This window comes from Xiphophorus couchianus, chromosome 9 (assembly GCF_001444195.1).
Source record: "Xiphophorus couchianus chromosome 9, X_couchianus-1.0, whole genome shotgun sequence".
Lineage (NCBI taxonomy): Eukaryota > Metazoa > Chordata > Actinopteri > Cyprinodontiformes > Poeciliidae > Xiphophorus > Xiphophorus couchianus.
In genome coordinates, this window is record NC_040236.1 from 18,132,866 (window position 1) to 18,154,827 (window position 21,962).

The window sequence follows — 21,962 nt, forward strand, 5'->3', positions numbered from 1 at the left end:
AGTTTTGCTGAGGATGTCGCAGTAAAGAGCTTTAAAGGAGAAAGCTCGGCCCTTTTTTAGACAGTCACTATGATAATTTAACCAAATCAAGTCTGCTTCTCCAAAACACAGAGAGCGTTCCTTCTGTCGCTGACGTAACGTGGAGCCCTCTGGAGGCGGTCCTGCTCCATTTCAGAATAAGCGCAGAGCTATTTCCTTCACAAGGAAGGTGTTGCACCACCTCTGAAGCACACTCTCACAAGTCCCCAGCATCGGGCCCACCTCTGACCTCAATCAGTCACTTGAAATCACCAGAATCTTTTCATCTTCCCGCTACTCCCCGCCGTCAGCCCCTTCTTCACTCCAAGTAACCCCGTGCACTGTCTTGTCCGATCAGTGGAGTTTGTCAGCGCCACGCTGCGAGTTCCCTGCCGGATTTCTAATTACCCCCGCTCAGGTGATCTGTTTGTCTTCTCATCACATGAACCTATCAGACATTGATCGACCACCTGGGAGGCAGCCAAGGAGGCGCATCACGCAGCCGGCAATGATTTTTCTTCCTGCTTAACTCAGAAGAGGAAAGAGATTAAAATGAGTAACATTATATGCATATATATGTACAGACAGGCTCCTCACAAAACAGTCTTTTTAGATGCTGTTCAAATACTGAGCCTCATTAGTGATCTACTTGTTGAAACTGGTAAAATTGTTTACCTTTGGATTACAGTTTCATTACTAATACATAATATTAAGTTGCTAAACTTGGTGTCAAATGCTACATGTTGCATTTTCGTAGACGAGATAGAGTGTGTTAACATATTTTAATAAAAGTATGTTTTTTTTGACATTTTTATTATGACAATAATGCACCACTAATTAGCATTTTGAGGAAAATTGGAAAACTAGACCTATTAGGGGTTAGGCTGTGCATTTGAATTTGGAAAGCCTACCCGGGAAATCTCAGTCATTTGCTTTGAGCTCTTTCATAAAAAAAGAAAAGTGTGAGGGGGATTCACCTTCAGAGGATATGCAGTCTGAAATTGTTACACTTTTGATGGATTATTGTGTGCTAAAGGTTGGAAGCGGAATTTGCATGGTGTCCTGTGAGCCCTCCATAGTTCTTCAGCTCCTCTTGTTTTTTAGTCTCTTTTTTGAGAATTTCCATAGTCTAAAAGTCTCAAGAAAAGCAAAGTGGCAGAAATGACAACTAGGATATGCAAAGACGTATTAAGGTGGGAAGCCAGAACATGGCGGTTTATATGGATTGTAAGGCTGAGTTATTGGTATCTCTGGTGGGGCTGCGGAGATCTGCAGCTCAGGTGGGCGAATGTTGCGTATTAAACAAACGTAACATTGATGGAAACGTGGCCAGAAGAAATTCACTGCTTGAAAAACCTCTGTTTAGTCTCTTTCAGTTTGCCAAAAGCCACTCTGTGTTGGACTCACACAAGAATCTAATGATATCTTAAAAAGTTTGAGGGATCTGAAAACGTTTGCAGGACACACTAAGATTTTTGTGTTTCTTCAGTATTTTTGGTTCTAGTGCAAATATCGTAGTACACTCGAAATGAGACAAAACTAACTTACAAGCAACTTTTCAACAAGATATGAGACATTGTATTAAGTCAGTAATTTCTTGGTGATGAAAAAGTTATAAGTGAAATAATCTGCCAGTGAAACTAATACTTTTTCATCAATATTAAAGAATTATTTACTTAAAACAATCTCCATTTCTTTCTAAAAAGTTACTTTGAACTTAATTTTGTCTTATTTCAAGTGCACTAAAATATTTACACTAGATTCCTCCATCCATTGTCTAACCCCCTTGTCCCTAGTGGGGTCAGAAGGGGTGCTGGTCTCTATCTCCAGCTAACGTTCCGGGCGAGAGGCGGGGTCACCCTGGAATTCACAAAAATTTTTGTGAATTTTCTGGTGTAGATCTTTTCATTCTGACTTATAGAGTTTGACATCCAGGGCTTTATGCTGCAAAGACCTTTCCTGACTTAAAAAGTGCTCTGTGAAATCTCTGCTTTGGTTGCTTCTTCTGGGTTTAGTGACATTTGCTTTCATCCATCTTTCAGTATATCTGACTTGTCTTGCCATTGCTGCAAAATAAAAAAAAAAGAAAGAAAGAAAAAACTCCACATCGGGAAAAGGCTTGTAGGCAAAGAGAAAACTACCTTTTAGCCATCAGTCTTCGTTGACTCGGTGATTTTCCTGTGTCAAAAAGAGTCTGATTTTCCCCTCCCTTCTTCTTTCACAACCCATTAAACTGTAAATGTGGCATTAGGATTTCCATCTGAATTAATGATATTGCTTCGCCTTTTAGAGGGTGTTAAATCATTTACGTTGGGAAAACGTACAAAGATATTCTGATTGCATATTTGGTTATTCCTGTGATGCACGAATAAAGTTCATGGAAGAAATTGGCGGTAGTTTGACAGTCGGACAATATTTACAGTGAAAGTCACATTTATTGGCACCATGCCGCATTTAATGGTAACATGATGTGAAGAACGCCTGACAATATATTAATCTTTTATTGCAGCAGCAAAGTCGAGCATGAACAATTTATAAAACAGAACGTTTAATTTGAGTACATTTCTTCATTGGAGGAAAATCTCGTCTTCTGGAAAGAATTGTTTTGAGCAGAATCACTGGTGGCGCCTGCTCTAATAATCCATTTGAAATGAAAGTAAAGCATTTTCATTCATACTTGTATTTATTCATTTATGACTAATTAGTAGCCCTCTGTTTCTCTGGACTATAAATATGATGTGACTCAGGACATTTCTCATCACCACTGATCACCAAGGTACATGACATATATTGTGTTTATCTTGCCAGTGACCAGGATGTTAGGTGAGGTAAAGAAAATCTCCAAAACTCACAGTTGGAGAACTACAGACAGGGGTGACATCTTGAGTTTATCAAATCTCCAAAACAGCTGTTGGAGCCCAGAAGAAACCAGGTTCTGACATTTTCCCAGGAAAACAAGGTGATATTTATACCGCCATCACAAACGTTAGCATGTAGAGTTTCTTCAGCTTCACTGATGCTGGTTAGATGAGTCAGTGGTTGATCGACCAGCAATGTATCTTGTGAAAAATCACACAGACCCATAGGAGCCCTGTTATGCACGACATTATTAACTTTTTACATTTTTAATGAAAAAAATCTGGTGAACTCCACCAAAAAAACTAAAAATGCGCATGAGTACCTATTAGCCTACTGATGTACTTCGATAGGTTAATGATTCAAAAAGTATAAACAAGCCAACACAAAAGTGGATCAACAAGTCTGAGCAAAAGTTATTGGAGAAAACTGAATTTGGTCCTATGGAAGAGTGGTAGTTGTGCAGAGTATTAACAACAAAAGTACCAAAGGTTTTGATGACACAAAAAAAAACCTATTAATTCTTAACGTTTGATTTTTCTCACTTGTTGAATAAATGAAGTCAATTTAACAGTACTTTTTAGTACAATTTTTTTTTCGTATAGATTTTTTCTGTCTAAATGCATGTTTTTAATATCTTCTTTATATTATTTATCTATTCGTGATGCTCAGTACTTTGTTTCAGGTGCAGCTGGTGTTACAGCGCTACGTAAAGTTGTTGTTGATGATGATGATGATGATGATTTTTAGCACAATTCTGCCTAAAAAGACATGCAGTTCAGGATTAATATGAAATAAAACTGTACCATTGTGATTAGTTCAGAACTGATCCTGAATGTCCATCACTAATATTTAGTTAAGATCTACCTGTGAGTTGTGTTTGCATTAGCTTTTAAGTGTAGAATAGATGCATGTAACGGAGATTATTCCCCATTGAATGTACAGCAGGTGACAGCTGAGTGTCAGCTCTGTGACTCCTAACCAGACAGTCTCAGCCCATCCAGCATTACCACAGGAGACTGTTGGAGTGCTTCCCTGTGGCTTTCCCATCCTGTCAGTCTCTGCACAGCGTGTCGGTCCCATCTCCTGCAGCTTCTGTAAACATTTTCCTTATCCTCGCTCCTCTTCTCATATGTCAAAATTGCATTTTTACCTTGACAGGCGCCCACTCACACTCAAGCCTTACACTGACTTTGCTGTCCTGCAGAAACGAAATCCAGATTATGATGCTTGCAGTGCGGTAATGCTCTAAGAAAACTGTAAGCCAAAGTCTGAATGTGTGTCTGTATGTGTCCTTAAATTTGGGATTTTGTAGGGATGATGAACCCATAAGATCCTTGCAATTTAAAGACTACTTGTGTAATGAAGAGGGGGCATAACCAAGCTAAAGCAGACAACTTGGAAACTGTTTTTAAAAATCTAGATAGAGGAAGTAAGACGGGATGTTTTTAGATTTTGTATTTGCTAAAGAAGTGACATCTAAGTTTTGAGTTGTTTTCTGTGAAGTCAGCCGGCCCCAAATCAGGTTAACAATCATCGTTAGTTAAGTGTTTAAAAAAACGGCTTCAAAAACATTTAATCTTTTTCTTAAGTCTATCTTACTTTGTGTTGTTTTACGGATTAAAATAATATTAATAAAGCCTACAGATTAATTACCCGCAGTCAGCCTGATCTTTGAGTGGCAAGTGAAATACTGAAAAATCTGTTTGTTTCCACCAATCATTTTTCATCTATTAATGCATCAACCTGCATCATTTACTTTGAAGTAAGTCTTTTTGAGTTTAATAAAAAAATAAATAAGATGTAAGTTAGGCACATATGCATTGAAGTATAATCTTTTCATTTCTTCATTATTAGTTTATTTCTTTCAAGTTATTGCTTTGTCATAAAACCGGGAGCACATTTTTTTTAATTATTATTTTATATCTTAAAGGTATTAAAAGTCGCTCTTGTTGTTTTTCTACTGCTCTAAATGACAGAGAACGCTCACTCATCAGAAATGGAATGGGTATTTAAAGCATTACAGCTGCTGCACATCAACAACATCTAAACAATGTTTGGTAGCCAAGTTATTTAGCTAATTGATTTTAGCTGTTAAACCTATAAGGTAGTTCTAGTTTTAGCACTATAATGCACTGTTTACATAAATATTCAAATGGGCTAAAAGAACATTTTCCAATAAATGACAATTGAAAGTTTAACAATTTTAGCACACCAGTAATTTTAGTAAATTTTACTTTTACTTGATTCTAGATAATAACATTGGAAGGTAGCAAGGGAAAGGTTAGTTTTTGCAATACGATTTATCTGTATACTTTTTTGCTATATGACCTGTTGTTGTCAGGAAGTGCGGGTGGTGAGAGTGGTGAGGCAGATGCAGCGGACCCAGGTATGATGAATATGATGTTTTAATGAAAATAACTTAGTCTAAACAACGAGCAGGAGTAACACACACTGAACACGAAGAGACTAAACATTGACGACAACAAGGCTAGACATTGACGACACAGAAGCTAACATTGACGACACAGAAGCTAACATTGACGAGGACCCGACGACGAACAAGGAACACAGGTGGAGTTAAATACACGGGAGGGTAATCACAGAGACGAGACACACCTGGGAACAATCAAGGGGAGGACAGGACAACGAAGAGACTTAACGACACAGAAAACTCTAAATAAACAAGGAAAAACACAGATCATGACAGTACCCCCCCCTCAAGGGCGGCTACCAGACGCCCAAGAAAAAAAAAACAACCAAAAAACCCAGCAAGGGTGGGTGGAGGGGTGCCGGACGGCGGGCCAGAGTCCAAACCAACAAAAAAAAAAAAAAAAAAACAACCCACCATCGTGGGCGGAAAAACAAGAAGGGCCAAGAGTCCAAAAACAACAAAAAACTACCCACAGGGTGGGCGGAGGCAAAGGAGGCGGGAACCACGGAGGTGGTCCGGCGGTCGTCCGCGGCGGCGGGAACCACGGAGGTGGTCTGGCGGCCGTCCGCAGCGCTGGAGGCGGGAACCACGGAGGCGGTCCGGCGGCCGTCCGCAGCGCTGGAGGCGGGAACCACGGAGGCGGTCCGGCGGCCGTCCGCGGCGCTGGAGGCGGGAACCACAGAGGCGGTCCGGCGGCCGTCCGCGGCGCTGGAGGCGGGAACCACGGAGGCGGTCCGGCGGCCGTCCGCGGCGCTGGAGGCGGGAACCACGGAGGCGGTCCGGCGGCCGTCCGCGGGGCTGGAGGCGGGAACCACGGAGGCGGTCCGGCGGCCGTCCGCGGCGCTGAAGGCGGGAACCACAGAGGCGGGACCCCAGGAGGCGGTCCAGCGGCTGTCCGCGGCCCGGGAGGTGGCGATGATGAGCCCCCCGAGGCAGGGTCTCTGGTGGAGCACAGGGGGTCTCGGTGGGAACGCCGGGGGTCTGAGTCGGAACACTGGGAGTCTTGTGAGGAACGCAGGGGGTCTTGGTCCTCGGGGTCTCGGGAGTCAAGGTCTCGGGGGTCAGGGTCTCGGAGGGAACGCAGAGGGTCAGGGTCTCGGAGGGAACGCAGAGGGTCAGGGTCTCGGAGGGAACGCAGAGGGTCAGGGTCTCTGGAGGAACGCTGGAGGTCAGGGTCTCGGGTGGAACGCTGGAGGTCAGGGTCTCGGGTGGAACGCTGGAAGTCTGAGTCGGAACGCAGGGAGTCTCGGTAGGAACGCAGGGAGTCTCGGTCGGAACACTGGGGGTCTCGGGAGTCGGGGTCTCGGGAGGAACGCAGGGAGTCTCTGGAGGAACACAGGGAGTCGGGGTCTCAGGAGGAACACAGAGGGTCAGGGTCTCAGGAGGAACGCAGAGGGTCTCGGGAGTCGGGGTCCCGGAAGGAACGTAGAGGGTCTCGGTTGGAACACAGGGGGTCTCGGTCGGAACACAGGGGGTCTCGGGAGTCGGGGTCTCGGAGGGAACGTAGAGAGTCTCGGGAGTCGGGGTCTCGGCTGGAACGCCGGCTGATTCGGCCTCGGGTGCGCCGGCTGGAACGCCGGCTGATTCGGCCTCGGGTGCGCCGGCTGGAACGCCGGCTGATTCGGCCTCGGGTGCGCCGGCTGGAACGCCGGCTGATTCTGCCTCCGGTGCGCCGGCTGGAACGCCGGCTGATTCTGCCTCCGGTGCGCCGGCTGGAACGCCGGCTGATTCTGCCTCGGGTGCGCCGGCTGGAGGTGAGCCGGAGCGGAGCCTCGGTCCCGGCTGCGGGGGCGAACCGCAGCGAAGCCTCGGAAGCGGCTGCGGGGGCGAGCCGCAGCGAAGCCTCGGAAGCGGCTGCGAGCCGCAGCGAAGCCTCGGAACGGGCTCCGGGGGCGAGCCGCAGCGAAGCCTTGGAAACGGCTGCGGGGGCGAGCCGCAGCGAAGCCTCGGAAGCGGCTGCGAGCCGCAGCGAAGCCTCGGAACGGGCTCCGGGGGCGAGCCGCAGCGAAGCCTTGGAAACGGCTGCGGGGGCGACAGCTCCGGAAGGCGACGAGGGGCCGGGTCCACCGGCGGCTCACGTCGCTGTCTCCGGGCTGACCGTGGAGGTGGCGGCTCCGGAGAGCGACGAGGGGCCGGGTCTGCCGGCGGCTCACGTCGCCGTCTCCGGGCTGACAGCGGAGGTGACGGATCCGGAAGGTGACGAGGGGCCGGGTTCACCGGCGGCTCACGTCGCTGTCTCCCCCGGCGTGAGTAACGGCGGGGGCCGAATCCGGAGGGCTTTGGGGTGGTGACTGGTGGGATCTGACATCTTCTAAATGCCAGGGTATAGTCTGAGTCCAGTCCCATCTCCTCCAGCAGCAGCGGAGATGGCAGGATCTCTACGTCCTTGTAGAGATCCCGCTGAGCCAACTCCAACTGCTGCTGGAACCATGCCTCCTGGTCGTGCTGGGCCATATGCTGCATTCTCACCGTTCGGTATGGTCGGGTCCTTCTGTCAGGAAGTGCGGGTGGTGAGAGTGGTGAGGCAGATGCAGCGGACCCAGGTATGATGAATATGATGTTTTAATGAAAATAACTTAGTCCAAACAACGAGCAGGAGTAACACACACTGAACACGAAGAGACTAAACATTGACGACACAGAAGCTAACATTGACGAGGACCCGACGACGAACAAGGAACACAGGTGGAGTTAAATACACGGGAGGGTAATCACAGAGACGAGACACACCTGGGAACAATCAAGGGGAGGACAGGACAACGAAGAGACTTAACGACACAGAAAACTCTAAATAAACAAGGAAAAACACAGATCATGACAGTTGTAGTTTATAGTTATCAGGTTTTTTTTCTCAAATGTGTTTGTGAAGTGACTTTTTCACTTCTAATCCTTCTGAGCTTGAAATGCTGCAAAAAAATCCATGTTTATATGTTGTTCAACATTTGTCCGCATCAGCATTGGCTCATGGTCTTTTGAAGGCATCAGTGAGCATGTACCTAATCCTGGCATAAATCAGCTGCTTTGTTTAAGCCCGGCTCGATGTTTTTGAAACTGATTAATCCAGGACCTTTGTGCTCGCCTCAGTCAGGCCCAGCTGTCTTTTTTTTCGCCCTGGATTCCCCTGCTCTGAACTTGTCCTATTTGTGCCCCTTGTGTCTCTCCAGTGCTTTGCGGCGCCCCTCCCAGCGTGGACAACGCCTTTCTAATTGGTCGGAAGCGTTCCCACTACGACATCCACTCCGTAGTGCGCTACCAGTGCGGCGACGGCTTCCTGCAGCGCCATGTTCCCACTGCTAAGTGTCGTGCCAACGGCAAGTGGGACCGACCCAAAATCATCTGCATAAGATGTGAGTTTCACGCAGCACGGTTCTCACAGACGTTACTTAAAGCTGTACTTTCGTTTGTTTTATTTTTAGCACGTTCCCCGCCACGGGTCCCGAACATCGAACCTACATTAGCAGCCCTGAGGCTCGGCTGTCACTGTGAGCGTTGTGGCTCGCCAGCCCTGCTCTCATTATTAATAATTGCAAGCAAAAACATTACCGTGGCTGTGGCCTGAATTAATTCCCCTGGGCTTGCTCAGAAGTGATTGGGTATCCTTTGAAGTGCGTTATGCTCAAGGTTGTTTTTGGGGTTTTTTTTCCTTTAAAAACATGTTTTACAACAGGTACAGACTCAATGCAATAGAATAGATGTGTGCTGAAAGGGAAAATGTTCAGCCTTTTTTACTCTATATTTTGCATGTTCACGATGCAAAACACAGGAATAAAACAGTCAGGCACTCGCTCATCCATCTTAAACCCTTTCACTTTCTGTTATAATCACCATATGACACACCATAACACAGTAACAACACTGTGAAAAATGATTTTAGAAATACATGTTTGTTTTTTTTACAAACAAAATCTCTAGAGTTATCTCTAGCCCACCTGAGTCGATACTTTGCAAGGCCCTATAAAATGTCAGATTTCATACCTCATCCTTTTCGGGGTGTTCTGTCAGTCTTCGAGAGCCGGTATATCCTGCATGTTACATTTCTTCCCCTGGTCCAACACACCTCAGTCAAATGATGGCTCGTTTGCAGGCCTCTGCAGAACATGCAGAGGAGGTAGCAACTACAACCAGGAAGAGAACTAAACCAAGCAGGACTCTGGAGGGCTGACTCTGGACACCCCTGATGTAAAATATTCTCCCTCCGTCACACACCTTCCTCTTGTTTAGCATTTCGAGTTAATTTTGTTCTGATCAGATTTGACTCTCAGATTACACAGGAAGCAGAATGTCTTTCCTCTTCAAGAGGACACATAAGGAGCAAGATTCACTTTAATATTCTACAAGCCGAGGCTCGCATTTCACATCGCTCTGCTCAGAGAGTTACAGTAATGATGAAATACTGAAATAATGTAGCTTCTGTTCAAACTGATAAAGATGGCATCGCTTCTTCTGACTCCTAATGTGTGGAAGCGGGCTGTTTTGACGCGCCACAAGTTATAAAATTTGTAAGCGTTCATCGCAGATGACATGTCGGACCGATGCGATTTGGCACCGCACCCCGGGACGAGCTCTCACAGAGGATGGGAGTGGGTGGCTATCTCGGCGCGCGCTTGCTAAAGGCGCCCGGTCCACACAGTGTGAGATTAAACAGATAACCCCTCAGTGTTTCAGACACTCTGCACAGAGAATGGGACGCTCTGACCTTGCTGCTCCTTGATCCCCTCTCCCTTGCGTCCTACCTGGTTCCACCTGCCTTCGACAATCCACCTGAAAGCCTGTGATGTTCCCCCTGGGATGCATGTCTGTCTTCCTGGTTTTTCTCTTTTTTTAACTCTAGAATTCTACTTTAATAAATCACACTGTTTTTTTCTCTGTCTCTCTCTCTCTCTTGTTTCGCCAGCTCGGCGGGCCCACCGTTACCGACGCCACCAACACAAGGCGAGGAGGGAGCGCAGGAAGCACAAGCGGCATGGCCACAGAGAGGGGGGACACCACGGAGGGGAGTTCAACCAAGGCCACAACCACGTCCGTTTCTGAACCAAAAAACACAAGAAAAAAGATTGGCACCCTCTTTTTTTTCTCCCTGCTGCAACCTGCAGCTTGCCTGTCTCCCCGTTGTCCTCATTTCCCCAAATACCACTTCAAACTCTCAGCCCATAAACTCCCTGCCCCCCTTTCTGTTCTGCCCTTACTCCCCCACCCACCTCCTCACCCCCTGGTGCACAGAGGCAACCTGCTTATTCGTCCCCTCTGAGGCCTGCCAAAGTGCTGCCAAGGTATAGCCAGGACTCTTAACAACCACATTGACATCCCCTCTTCTTCCTTTTCTTTGTTTCATTTTTGGGCTCCAGCTCTTTTGTCTGTCCTCTCACATGTTCCAGTAACTCTCCCTCTGAGCTCAGCCCTTGACCTGTTTTATTTTATTTTATTTTTTTTTTGAGTACGAAAAGAAAAAAAAAATTTTTTGTTTGAGTATGGACTTTGTTTGGCGAGAAGTGGTTTTAGTATGAACTGTAAATAGGGGTGACATCACTGAAAATGCCGTATCAAAGTCAGACGAGTCAATGGGAGACGTCGTGATATTGACTTGAGCCTTTTGTCTATCGAACAGTTATTTTTTACAAATGCTCTGTGTTTATCTCCTGATCCTGCTGCTTTTCCGTTTGCCCCTTTGTAAGACACTGCTGCGGACTCGCAGCGCCGCCGCCGCTGCGTCGTTCTGATACAGATTTTGCTGATTTTTCAACCAGAGGCGGTTGTAATTGAGTTATTTGATTGTTAGCGTTGTATTTTTCTTGTCAGTGTGAGACAGTTGCTTTAGATCAGATGATGAAAGCCCAGAGGAAAAATGGATAATGGCTCCGATTTCTGGCTCACCTAAATAAATCATCTGAGGCATCCCGAACGGTTGAAGGTGTGCCAACACCTTCTCTCCCCACCCACTCCCTATCACTTCCAGGGTTAACCTGCACATTTGATACCGATTGTCTCAACTCAGCTCAAAACTTCCACATTTGTTTTCTGTTCTCATAACAAAGGGGAAGTAGAACGGTGAGGGTCATAAGATTTAGACAGTCTTCCTGCTCCATGTAAAGATATCTTGAGTCACTGTGATTTCATCTGCTGAACTTAAGCGAATTTAACTTAAGCTAACATTTAAGTGAGTAACTAAAATCCCAACACAGAAGCTCCAGTGAAAAGTTTTCAAACGTTCGTCGTGCCAGAAATATCACTGTAATATGGATTTAGTATGAAAATATGATGCAACAATTAGTTGCACAAGTAAAAATGTCCAGTGGAGTTTCTCAATTTCATCCGTCTGTTCATTCGTTTGTCTTATCCAGATCATCTAAACAAGCTTCAGCGATTTAACAGTCGCACTCAGACGACGGAAAATCAATTTGGATGTTCAGAGAAAATGATAAACCAACTCATGTTCAAGCGTTCCATAATGACAAATCTGCTGGAAACGATACAGATGTTGTTCAGATGGAAATCATGATTAATATGTTTTTTTAAAGGACTTGGTTAAACAGATTCTTCGTTGGCTACTGGGTTTGGTTGCTGCAAGGTGAAGCAGAAACACTGTGACGGTTGTGAATTATTGGTTTACTCATCACAAGTTACACAATTGTCGCAGCGTTCTACATGATCACGTTTTACTTTTGTCATTCAGCCCTATTGTACACATAAATGACTAAATAGACGGCTACCTCCAAATTACTTTAATTTAGCTCAAGTCACAAGCTAGCTCAAACTTGGAAAAGTTTTTTGTTTTTTTTACAGAATAGTGATAAAACATATTTCCATTTCTCAAATCTAAGTCTTCTATGGATTCAATAAAATCTCCAATGAAATCACACCTGTGCACCCAATTCTAGTTTCAGAAAACCCTTGTTATCAGTCTACTCTGGAAAAAGTGAGTTGAGTTCAAATAATGCAAAAATTCAAATGCATTCATCTTGATGTTGTGTCTATATAGGCATCTAATATGAAATGTAGACTGAAGTTAAGACACACAATCAAATATAATTGGAGCAAATGTACTTTATACCTCCACTGTACAGGAAATGTTTGTGCTATTTTTTTTTCATAAAAAGGAAACAGATGGTTTGCCCAATCAGCTGTTTTTGAGATAACCAACTGAGTTTCCTGAGTGTTTTGTGTAAGAAACCATCTCATGTTTCATCAAAGTAAATGCATCCAATCCCCATTTGTTTTTTTGTTTTTTTTTGTTTTTTGTTCTCTTTCTTTATAATCAATCTTCAAACACATTGATATGATATAACCTCTTTTTCATGGCTTACAGATGAGGTGAATTTCTGGATCACCAGTAAAATTCACTGCAGTCCTGTTTCTTGTGTTAACTTTCCTACTGACATGTAGTTAGTGTTGCTCTAGCAACTAAAATGACAAAAGAGTGAAGACAGAGCCGACATGATTTTATCAGATAAGTTACACATCACATTAGGTTGCTTAATAATATTTGCTTTTATCGATTGTCAGTAAAATTATCTCCCCCAACAGCTGATTGAGTTTAACAGACATAACCAACTCAGACATGCACTGCCTGATGTGAAGGCATTTGTCAGAGCTGTACTGACTGACTGGGGTCGAACATTATCACAGGGAATATGAAGCTGTATCGTTGAGTGTAGGAACTCGGCGTTCATGTGTTTTTACGATACGAAAGAGTGATGGCGGCTGAGGCCGTTGTTGACCATGGAAAGGGTCAGTGAGGTTAAGGCTTGCTGTTTCTGGGTCAGACAGAAACTCCCACCTGAAGATGGCCGTGCTGCGTGTTGTGCTTTAAAGAGGAGATTGAGGTGGACTGAAAAAAAAAGAAAGAACGCTTTGCTCTGTCTTCTCTCAGCTTTACTGTCCAGATAAATCGTTGCTCTTCTTTTTAAAGCCGACCCTCGAGGTTTGTGCTTGTGGGATTATGACCCTCATTCTGGCATGTCTAGCTTTGATGTTTCTTTATCTTTTGCTGGATCTTTTTTTCTTACTCCTTTAGTGCCTATGTGCTTTTGAAGGATTCATCCATCTTTGCCAATCCACTTTCCTCTTCCTTTTTCTCTTTTACAATTTTATTTTGAACAGAACGTTAATGTTTTCAGTACTGTAGCTTTCACCTGAGGCTGCATGGATCAGAATTTTGAGCCCGATTTTTTTTTTTTTTTTGGGTGGTTTTTGTAAAACTAGTACTTACAGATCCTGACTTAAGCTGATTTAAAGGGGGTTTTTGTACAGAGAGAAGAGGAAGACATGCAGTAAATGGTCAAACTAAGTTGCACTGATCACTGTAGCCTCAGCATATGGTGCCTGTGCTCCATACGCAAAGCACTACAAAGCCATGTAGTGCTTTGTCTTTTGTATCTTTATATTAGCAAAGAGGGCAGTTAGCATGGCTATCATTGCAAAAATACGCCTTTGTCTGAAGGTATATTTGTAGTATAACTTTGTCATCCTACAGAGACAGGAGTGGAAAGCTCAAAAGGATGAGAACAGCTTACCTACTTTCTGCTGAATGTCTTGCTCTCGCTCGCTTTCTTGCAGCCTGGACTTACCACGGACTTGTGTCTTTGAGAAAATAAATCTTAAACAGCTTCTTACATTTCTGAGCATCATTTTAACCATGCAAAATAACCTAAAATTAGCTTTCAGTCTTCTTTGCCCAGTTGCATCCTGACTGCCTCAGTACGGCACATTCCTCAGTCAGAATAAGATGAGATTTTTCAGTTTCCAAACTCTTGTTCACCGGTCAGTCCCAGTCGGCCACCGGATGATTTCTCTACGTGCTACATGTTATGAGCAGCGTTGAGGCGAAGTCTGCTATTTGCAGATGATATCTTTGCCTTTGTTTGTCTCCTCTCACCTTGACTGGGACAACAACAGTAATCGTACACCTTTGTATCAGTTCAATTAATCTCCTGCATGCCTAATTAACAAGCTGCATTATCAGCCCAACCACAGAGCTGCCATGACAGGGGAAGGGTAATGCTGATGGACAGTCAGAGGAGGGTACATGGTGGCTGTCACAGCCATCAAACCCCTGTTGCTCTGCAGATGTCAGGCTGCTTTCTCTTCCCCCCCCCTGTCGCTCCTGTAAAATAGATTGACCATGGGTGGGTGAATAGATGGGCAGACAGACGACCCTCTCACTGCAGACTTGATGCTGAGAAACAGGGTAATTACAGCTGGGTAAAGGTTCGGCCGCGTGACCAGACCTAAAACAAAATAATGTGATAAAGTTGCAAGAACCTGAGTTGAGCTCCGAGCCTAAAATCCACGAGGCAAGCACGTTGAAGAAACCAAATCCAACGTGACTGAAGCGGATCATTTTGTAGCACAAAAACAGACCATGGGATCCTCACGCAGAGATGCCCTCTTTTAAATCCAGCCATCAACGCTTCTCACAGGAATACAAAACAAAAGCGTTTTTACCTCAAACATGTTAAATGAGCTCAAACACACACACACACACACCAGTTCCTCCTCTGACTTCAAACACAGTGTTTGGTTCCTTTCAAAATCCTCCTTTTAATATTCCTCACTCCCACTCGGCTTGCTTTTCCTCTCCGGGCGCTACAGTCGGAGGCCTGAGGGCAGACAAACACACAGCCACAAAGCCTTATCATTGCAAATCATAATCATAACATTGAGCTTGTTAAGATGCTTCGGCCAGCTGTCTCTCAGGTCAGAGGCGGGAGCGACTCCTTGGGGGAGCCGGTGGGTCCGTTTCTGCTCGTTGAGTCGAAGAGAGGTGTGAAATGTTCAGGGCGTCTTCACGCCTGAAATTTCACTAATCAGCTCGATTTTCAGTATTTAGCTCTTTGAGATGTGGCTAAATATGGAGGGGTTTTAACAAAAGGTCCATCTGAATCAATCAAGCAAACATGCAGCGGGTCAGTCGAAAGATGGGCTGACACTCCACCTTGTCTGTCTGTCAAAAAGCAGCTTGAAGGAGGCGCATGCAATAAAAAAGAGAGAGTCGGTAATGACAGCATGACAACAGCGATGCAGTGGCTGCCGTCCTTCTTCAGTTGCACACAGACAGACTATTGATTTCATGATTAGGCAGTCTGTCTTGTTCTCTTATTAAGTCTGTCAATGGCATCGACGGCGCAATCGCATCGACTGGCTGCTGAGTGTTTTCTAAATGACAGGAAAACAGACACAGTTCTCTGCGCGTTTCGTTGTTTTCACGGGTTTTCGTTTCCATTCCGAACTCTCTTTCACTCCCATTTCATTCTCCGGCCTTTCCCCTTGCGGTACCTGTAGAGCATTACACCGCTGGAACTGAGCTGAGACGATTCATCATTGTCAGGAAAGAATGACTGAGACAAACGCAGTGCAGGAGCCGGTGACAGATGTTTCCCCCTCTTTCCTCCGTTACATATCTCCTCACGCGTTACTCTAGTCCTTTCCTTACAATCCATTTATACTCTGGGTGTGTTTGTTCGTTGCTTAGCCTCTCTGGGCCGCATTCACACAGCCGGTGAAAGCTCTCCCGAATCTCAGCTCCATCTGATTTTTTTCTCTTTCTTGCACACAGCCACAAACACGCACACACACACACACACTGCTGCTGTTGTGAAACTGCTGCAGTAGGTACACAGAGGCGCTTTGGTCAACACGGGCACTGCAGGAGAGCCCGAAGCAAAGCTGGGCATCTACAGTACAAACTTCATTGTTGGCTCTGTTCCCTCTGCGCAGCGTCTCAGCTTGCAGGTTTCTACAGTGAACACAAATGCAATATATAAAAGACTGAAGCTGATGTTGCATATGGCTGTGTGAATGTGGCTCACCAGTATTTATTGATATTTATCAGTGTATGTTCTTAATTCTAGTACTGTTATTGTATTATATTCTTTACAAGACAAATGACCATTAAAGGAAACCCTTGTTTGGATCCATCACCTGTTTGCCTGGACTCATTGTTTTGATTTTTGTGAAGTTATTTCAAAGCCATTATGAGACCAAGCCACTTATTATACAGCGCAGAACAGTAAGAAAGAATAAAATATTAATATTATAAATAAGTCAAATTACCTTTTCTTTAGCTGGTGCAGAGATTTATAATAAAAAACTGCAATCAATGCAACTTACATTTTTTAACTGGGAACTTTTTTTTTTTCAATTGTTCTTTGGTCGCACAATTAAACGGTAAATTGCCTGTAGAGTGATTTATCTAGTCTAGGGACTTCTAAAGCACTTTGCACCATATTTAGTGTTTCAGCGCCACAATTATTGGTGCTCTAAAAAATTCCTTTAAAATAAATTCAACAGAAGTATTTTATGATTTGGGTTGTTTGCTTTGTGTACTCATTCTAAAAGAATAAAACAGCAATTCTGAAGGACGTTTTTTTTAAGCAGTTTTCAATATTAAACAACTTTCAAAGCCCACAGCGTGGCTTTCTAACTTATACAGCGGCGCAACAGTAATATTGCTGACCTCTTTGCCTTCTCTCTCCGTGTTAGCATTGATTTTATCTGACATACTTTCAGTCTTTTTATTCCAAAACCCATTTTACGACCTCTTATGTGCAGAGGAGATCCATTTCCAAATCTGGGTGAAGAGGCAAGCCATTCTCTCCTGTGCCAAGAATATTGTATGAAGAAAAAAAAATACAGTTTTGCTCCCGTTTTTCTTTTTTTTTTTTCTTCTTTTTTTGACGTTCCAACAATTTCTGGCTGAAGCAAACAAAGCGGGTTGCCAAGGGCAAATCCCTCAGCAGCACAAGAAAAGCCGCGTAGGATGAAGAGCAGCAGAGACAGACAAGTGGGAGGGATAAAAGACATGCGATGGGACGGGAGGGGTGGTGTATTTTGGCAGCAAACAGTCTGTGAATACATCTACTGTTCAGCTATGTAACCTTCAGCTCAACCTGAAGGTCCGCCACAGAGCCTTCACTTGTGAATGGACGGTTTCATCACCTCGCAGCAATGTTTCCTGCAAAACACTCACACAGCCGTATCTCTATCTTTCCCCACTGCTTTGTTGCACCGTTCTCCCCGTGCCCTTTAATAGATGACTGACTCGCTCCATTATTATTCCAAAAACACCTGAAGACGCCGCCGTACTGGGTTCTGTTTGGATCAGACAATCAATCACACTTATTATTTCATCTCTTGAATGCCCCCCCTCCTGCACCTCCCCTCGGTTCTGGCCGGCTGAGCGGCGATTTCAGCCCAGCACGGCGAGTTTGCACAACGCTCATTAGCGTTGCTTAACGGGAATTTTCTCTCAATCTCTCCCTTTCCCTTTCGAAATGACCTTCAGCTCTATCCTCTGCTGCTCTGCAGCTACGAAAGACGTGTCACAGCCACTCACATTCAGGACCGAATCGCGGAGCAGATCTCTGCAGAATCAAACGTTTTCCAACTGGATTTTGTCACCGTAGGAAATGAAATGCACGCTCTTAACACTGCAAAATTATGCCTACACTTTGAACTTTTCCACATTTTGTCACATTAAAGCTACAAAAAAAAATCTGTTTTTTTTTTTTTTTTATGTTATGTTATGTTTTATGTTTTATGTATGGTAGACAGGACTGTAATTGACAGACTTTGGATCCCTGGACTAAATCCAACTTTGACAGATTTTTCTTCTAGTCCTTCAAATTACAAAAAACTGATCATGTTTAAGGTTCATGGCTCCTGTCCAAATAAAAAAAATAAATAAATAAAAAAAACAATATATATATATATATCTATAACAATTTAAATAAATATATATATATATATATTTAAATGATATTTAAAAGTTTCAAAAATATCTTTCTTCAACCATAAAAAGAAAGATCAGAACTGATAGAGGCAGACCTGTACATGTTAACACAATGCAGAAAACAAATAAGAAATACGGTGTCTTACATTGTTGAGAGTTGATCTGTTGAATAACATCCAAACAAACTATACTGTGTGTGGTTGTAATAGTACAAAATGTGGGAAATGAGAAGTATTCATACATGTAAGGCATTGTAATCACATTTAGGAGCAGCATGCAACAGAAACCCCTGCAGAGCATCGCTCTTTCCAACTGAATTTTCTCACAATACACAATGCAAATATATGCTTAAATACCCAAAGCGTGCAGTGCTTCTTGTTGTGTAAGTCGGGGAGGAGTAGCTGGAAAGACTGCTTTTCATAACCTTGTTTTTGGATCAATATCGGGCTCATCTGGCAGGCGTGGCGAATCAATGTGGATCGCTGGTATTATCCTACATTATTGCCTAATGGCGCTGCCAAAGTTCAAGAAGATTATTATAATCAACATTGGCTTTAGCGCCTGACAGTCACTAACTCTCTGCCGACACCTCAATAAGTTCTGTTTTTAATCTCTTGAAGGCTGCACTCAAAAACAAAGAAAAGAAAGAGAAACACCCAGAGACTTGCACAAATCTAAGTATCCAGATCCAAACAGACAATCTGCTTCCTACTTCTGTTTATCTTCCTAATCTTTATTGCAGTCAGGTTGTTGAATAGCTTCACCCATGAATCTGCATTTGCACCCATCTTAACGACGGCACGCTGCAGATGGTGGAGCATCATCTCATTACTGGCTTGTTTTTTTTTTTTTATACAGTGATGTGCCTTTGTGTGCAGGAATCAGACAAAGAGCAAAGCCAGAAAAAGCTTCAGACTCAGCCAGGTCATTCACACACCACCGGACCAGCATCCTGCTCTTCCAGCTGTGTGTGCACTGCTCAGTGTCTCGTTTTATGACCCCATCTGATGATCTGCAGATTTGGCTTGGCTGAGTTGGTTTTTGCAAGCTTGTCATGAGTGGCGAAAGGTAGCCGACTTCATTTGCTCCCGTCCTGATTTTGCTCCCGCGCAGTTGTGTCTATTATTTGCATTTTGGGCCGAAACAACCTTTTTTTTATATGTCTTTAAGTAAGTTGACTTGTGATTAACAAGTTAAAATAAAATTGTCATAACAGCAACTTTTTGGTGGCAAGTATCCAGTGGCTTAAGTGTTTTAATTTGCAGTAAAAGTAATGTCAGACAGATGTACAGTAGAGCTCAGCACTATAAAACTGAAAGTAATAAGGCTGTTTTCATCAAAGTCACACTAGCAATAATTCTCAAAACTACTTTTGAATAACATTAAAAAGTAAATGAATAACTTGCCGGAAATGATTACTGTAAATTATGTTTCTTTTCTGTGCCACAGTTGGTGCATTCATTACTGATGAATGTGTTTTTATCTTATGTAAAAAAAAAAAAAAAAGAACATCTGCAGACTTTGCTGCAAAGAAAAAAGATTAATTGCGCAATTTCACAAAAGTGAAATAAAAACAAAGGGGTGATTTTAAAAGTCAGAGTAAAATAGCATAATTGAGATGCTGTAAATGACTTTGACGTATATTGACAATGAGACGAACAGATGAAATGAAGTCTGTAATCACAGTATTATCATTAAGTTAAATTACCAAAGTCAAACGCTTTGTTCTTTGCACAAACTTGGCCAACTTGGCCGACATTCTGACATAATCAGAAGCAGAAAAGTAGATTATTATGAGGATATTATGCCAAATCCACATTTTTTAAAAAATTTTGATGGGAAACCTTTCCAACTCAGAAGCTGAGGTTTTCAGTAAGCTCGAACATTCCTAATTCATTTTACATTTTACATTTTGTGTTTCAGTCAGCCTGGTGCCTCTCATCATCCATAATTGGTAAAGGCAGCAGCATAAACTTGCATATTTAAAGATGGAGATGTGGAGGCATGAAATCAACAAGATATCCATGTGTTGACAAAGATAAATGAAAGCATTTTGCTATGTTAAGACCTCTCTATCCATTTATCTATCAATCGATCAATTAATTATATTCTGATGTTTTGTCGTGGTTCTAATGATCTGTTTTAAATTGAATGACTCAAAGTGTTTCCACGTCTAAATAGCACAAACTTTTCTCAAATGTAGGCCTCAGGCAGCTTCAAGTTTACTAAAAGAGAAAAGTGAACAGAGGCCAAGTGCTAAGCTGTAACTTTTTCTTGTGACTAAAAGACGATAAAGTTTGGTGGTCTGTGCACTCCTGAATTTATTCAGTTTCATATTTTCTTAACAGAGCCACAATAGCTTGCTGACCAACCAATTTCTAGGGCCTGTCAGTGGTTAGATAGCCAGGTCTTCTTGCGGCTGCCTCAGTTCTGAATTTCAGAGACTTCTTTGCCTCTTCCCCCTTTTTTTTTATCATTCTGCCTCATATTTTCCAAACAAATCTTTCTCTTCGTCCATGCAATCTCTCCTCTACACTTCCTCTTCTCCAGTGGGTCTCTGCTTCCTTTTAGACACTATGCTATAAATTTGCCTTATCACACTAAAACTCTTGATTTACCTCTTCCTTTTCCAGGGAAATAAAACCAAATCCACTTTTGAACTAAATGTTTGAGTGACAGCTTGCTGCTAAAGACAGTACCCAGAGGAACAATAGATGGCCCGTATTATGATGAAAGTAAGCTACACTCCTTATCCATGGATATCACGTCAAAACTCTTCCCATTATTTAGCCCAGCACACTCCATTAGGATGGTTACCACTTTCAATTAACTCAACACGAACGCCTGCTTCATGCACCCCTGACACTAGAGAAACCCCTCACAAATTGGCTAATTGCCTGTCACACAAACCCATTTCTTCCCATGCATAATATCTATCAGCAGCAGCTTACTGCGGCTGAACTTCACACAGAATGCATAAGACGCTAATGGAGATCATTTAGGGGGCAGAGTCATTTCTTTAGCTGTGTCCCACAATGAGCTAATGGCGTTTGGTTTACTTGTACGCTCAGTCTTAACAATGTGGCATCCTAATGTGATCTAATGATGTGATGCAGATGTGAATGATGTCGAGTAGGTAGCTTTTGTCATCCAAAGTATGTAGTCTGTAAGTAAATCATGGGGTCAGGCAAATTACAAAACATCCTCTAGATTTGAATATTAGAGTGATTCCCAATGGGTTCCCAACATTCTACCCTCCATCCATCCATTGTTTTCTACCTGTACGAAACCCTCTACTTAGCTCTACAATCAGCTAAGTAGAGTGGAGAGCTCTACTTAGCTGAGTAGAGCTCAGCTGTAAACCACTCCGGCGCACACTGAAAGTCCAAAGAACTGGTCATGAATACCAACAGCAGAGTTGGGGTCAAGAGGTTCAAACAGCTACAAGGTCGGGGTCACCTGTAAATCATCCCAACGCAAAATCCATTGTGGAATCACCTTCTCCAGATCCACAATAGGCATTTACGCAAGTTTTATTTAATCAAAGGCAAATCTTTTGTTTCTTCTTACATGTTTTTATAGGCCTTTAAATTTCCCAAGTGGCCAATCACTGAGAAACAGACAAAACAATGGCGCTCATATAAATAATGAGTGGCACAGCGAATGACAGAGCTGATAAACCATATTACTGACAATGATGGTTTGTTTTGCCTCATTTAACTTGTTCAGTCATTCTTTTAGCCTATTTCTCTGCTGCCTGTGCACATTAATTCAAGATGTGTTCGAATTCTGCTGCTGCTGAACTAATTAGTATGCTGGTATTACAGGTAATGGAGAGGAACCCGAGGGCAGAAACAGATGGAGTGAGTACAAACAGCGAGGGGCTTTTGGAGCTTTTCAGGAGGAAAATGAATGAAGCAGAGCAGA

General features: G+C 43.4%; 1 protein-coding gene across 1 annotated transcript in view; it reads left to right on the forward strand.

The window, feature by feature from the left end:
• Window positions 1-16,222, forward strand: part of ncanb (neurocan b) — a 171,406-nt gene extending 155,184 nt beyond the window's left edge. Inside the window, exons 15-16 of the mRNA XM_028028165.1 lie at window positions 8,473-8,655; window positions 10,203-16,222. Coding sequence (XP_027883966.1) covers window positions 8,473-8,655; window positions 10,203-10,339 — 320 coding nt within the window. The 3' untranslated portion in view covers window positions 10,340-16,222. The remainder of the gene's footprint in view (window positions 1-8,472; window positions 8,656-10,202) is intronic.
• The last annotated feature ends 5,740 nt before the right edge of the window (window positions 16,223-21,962 follow it).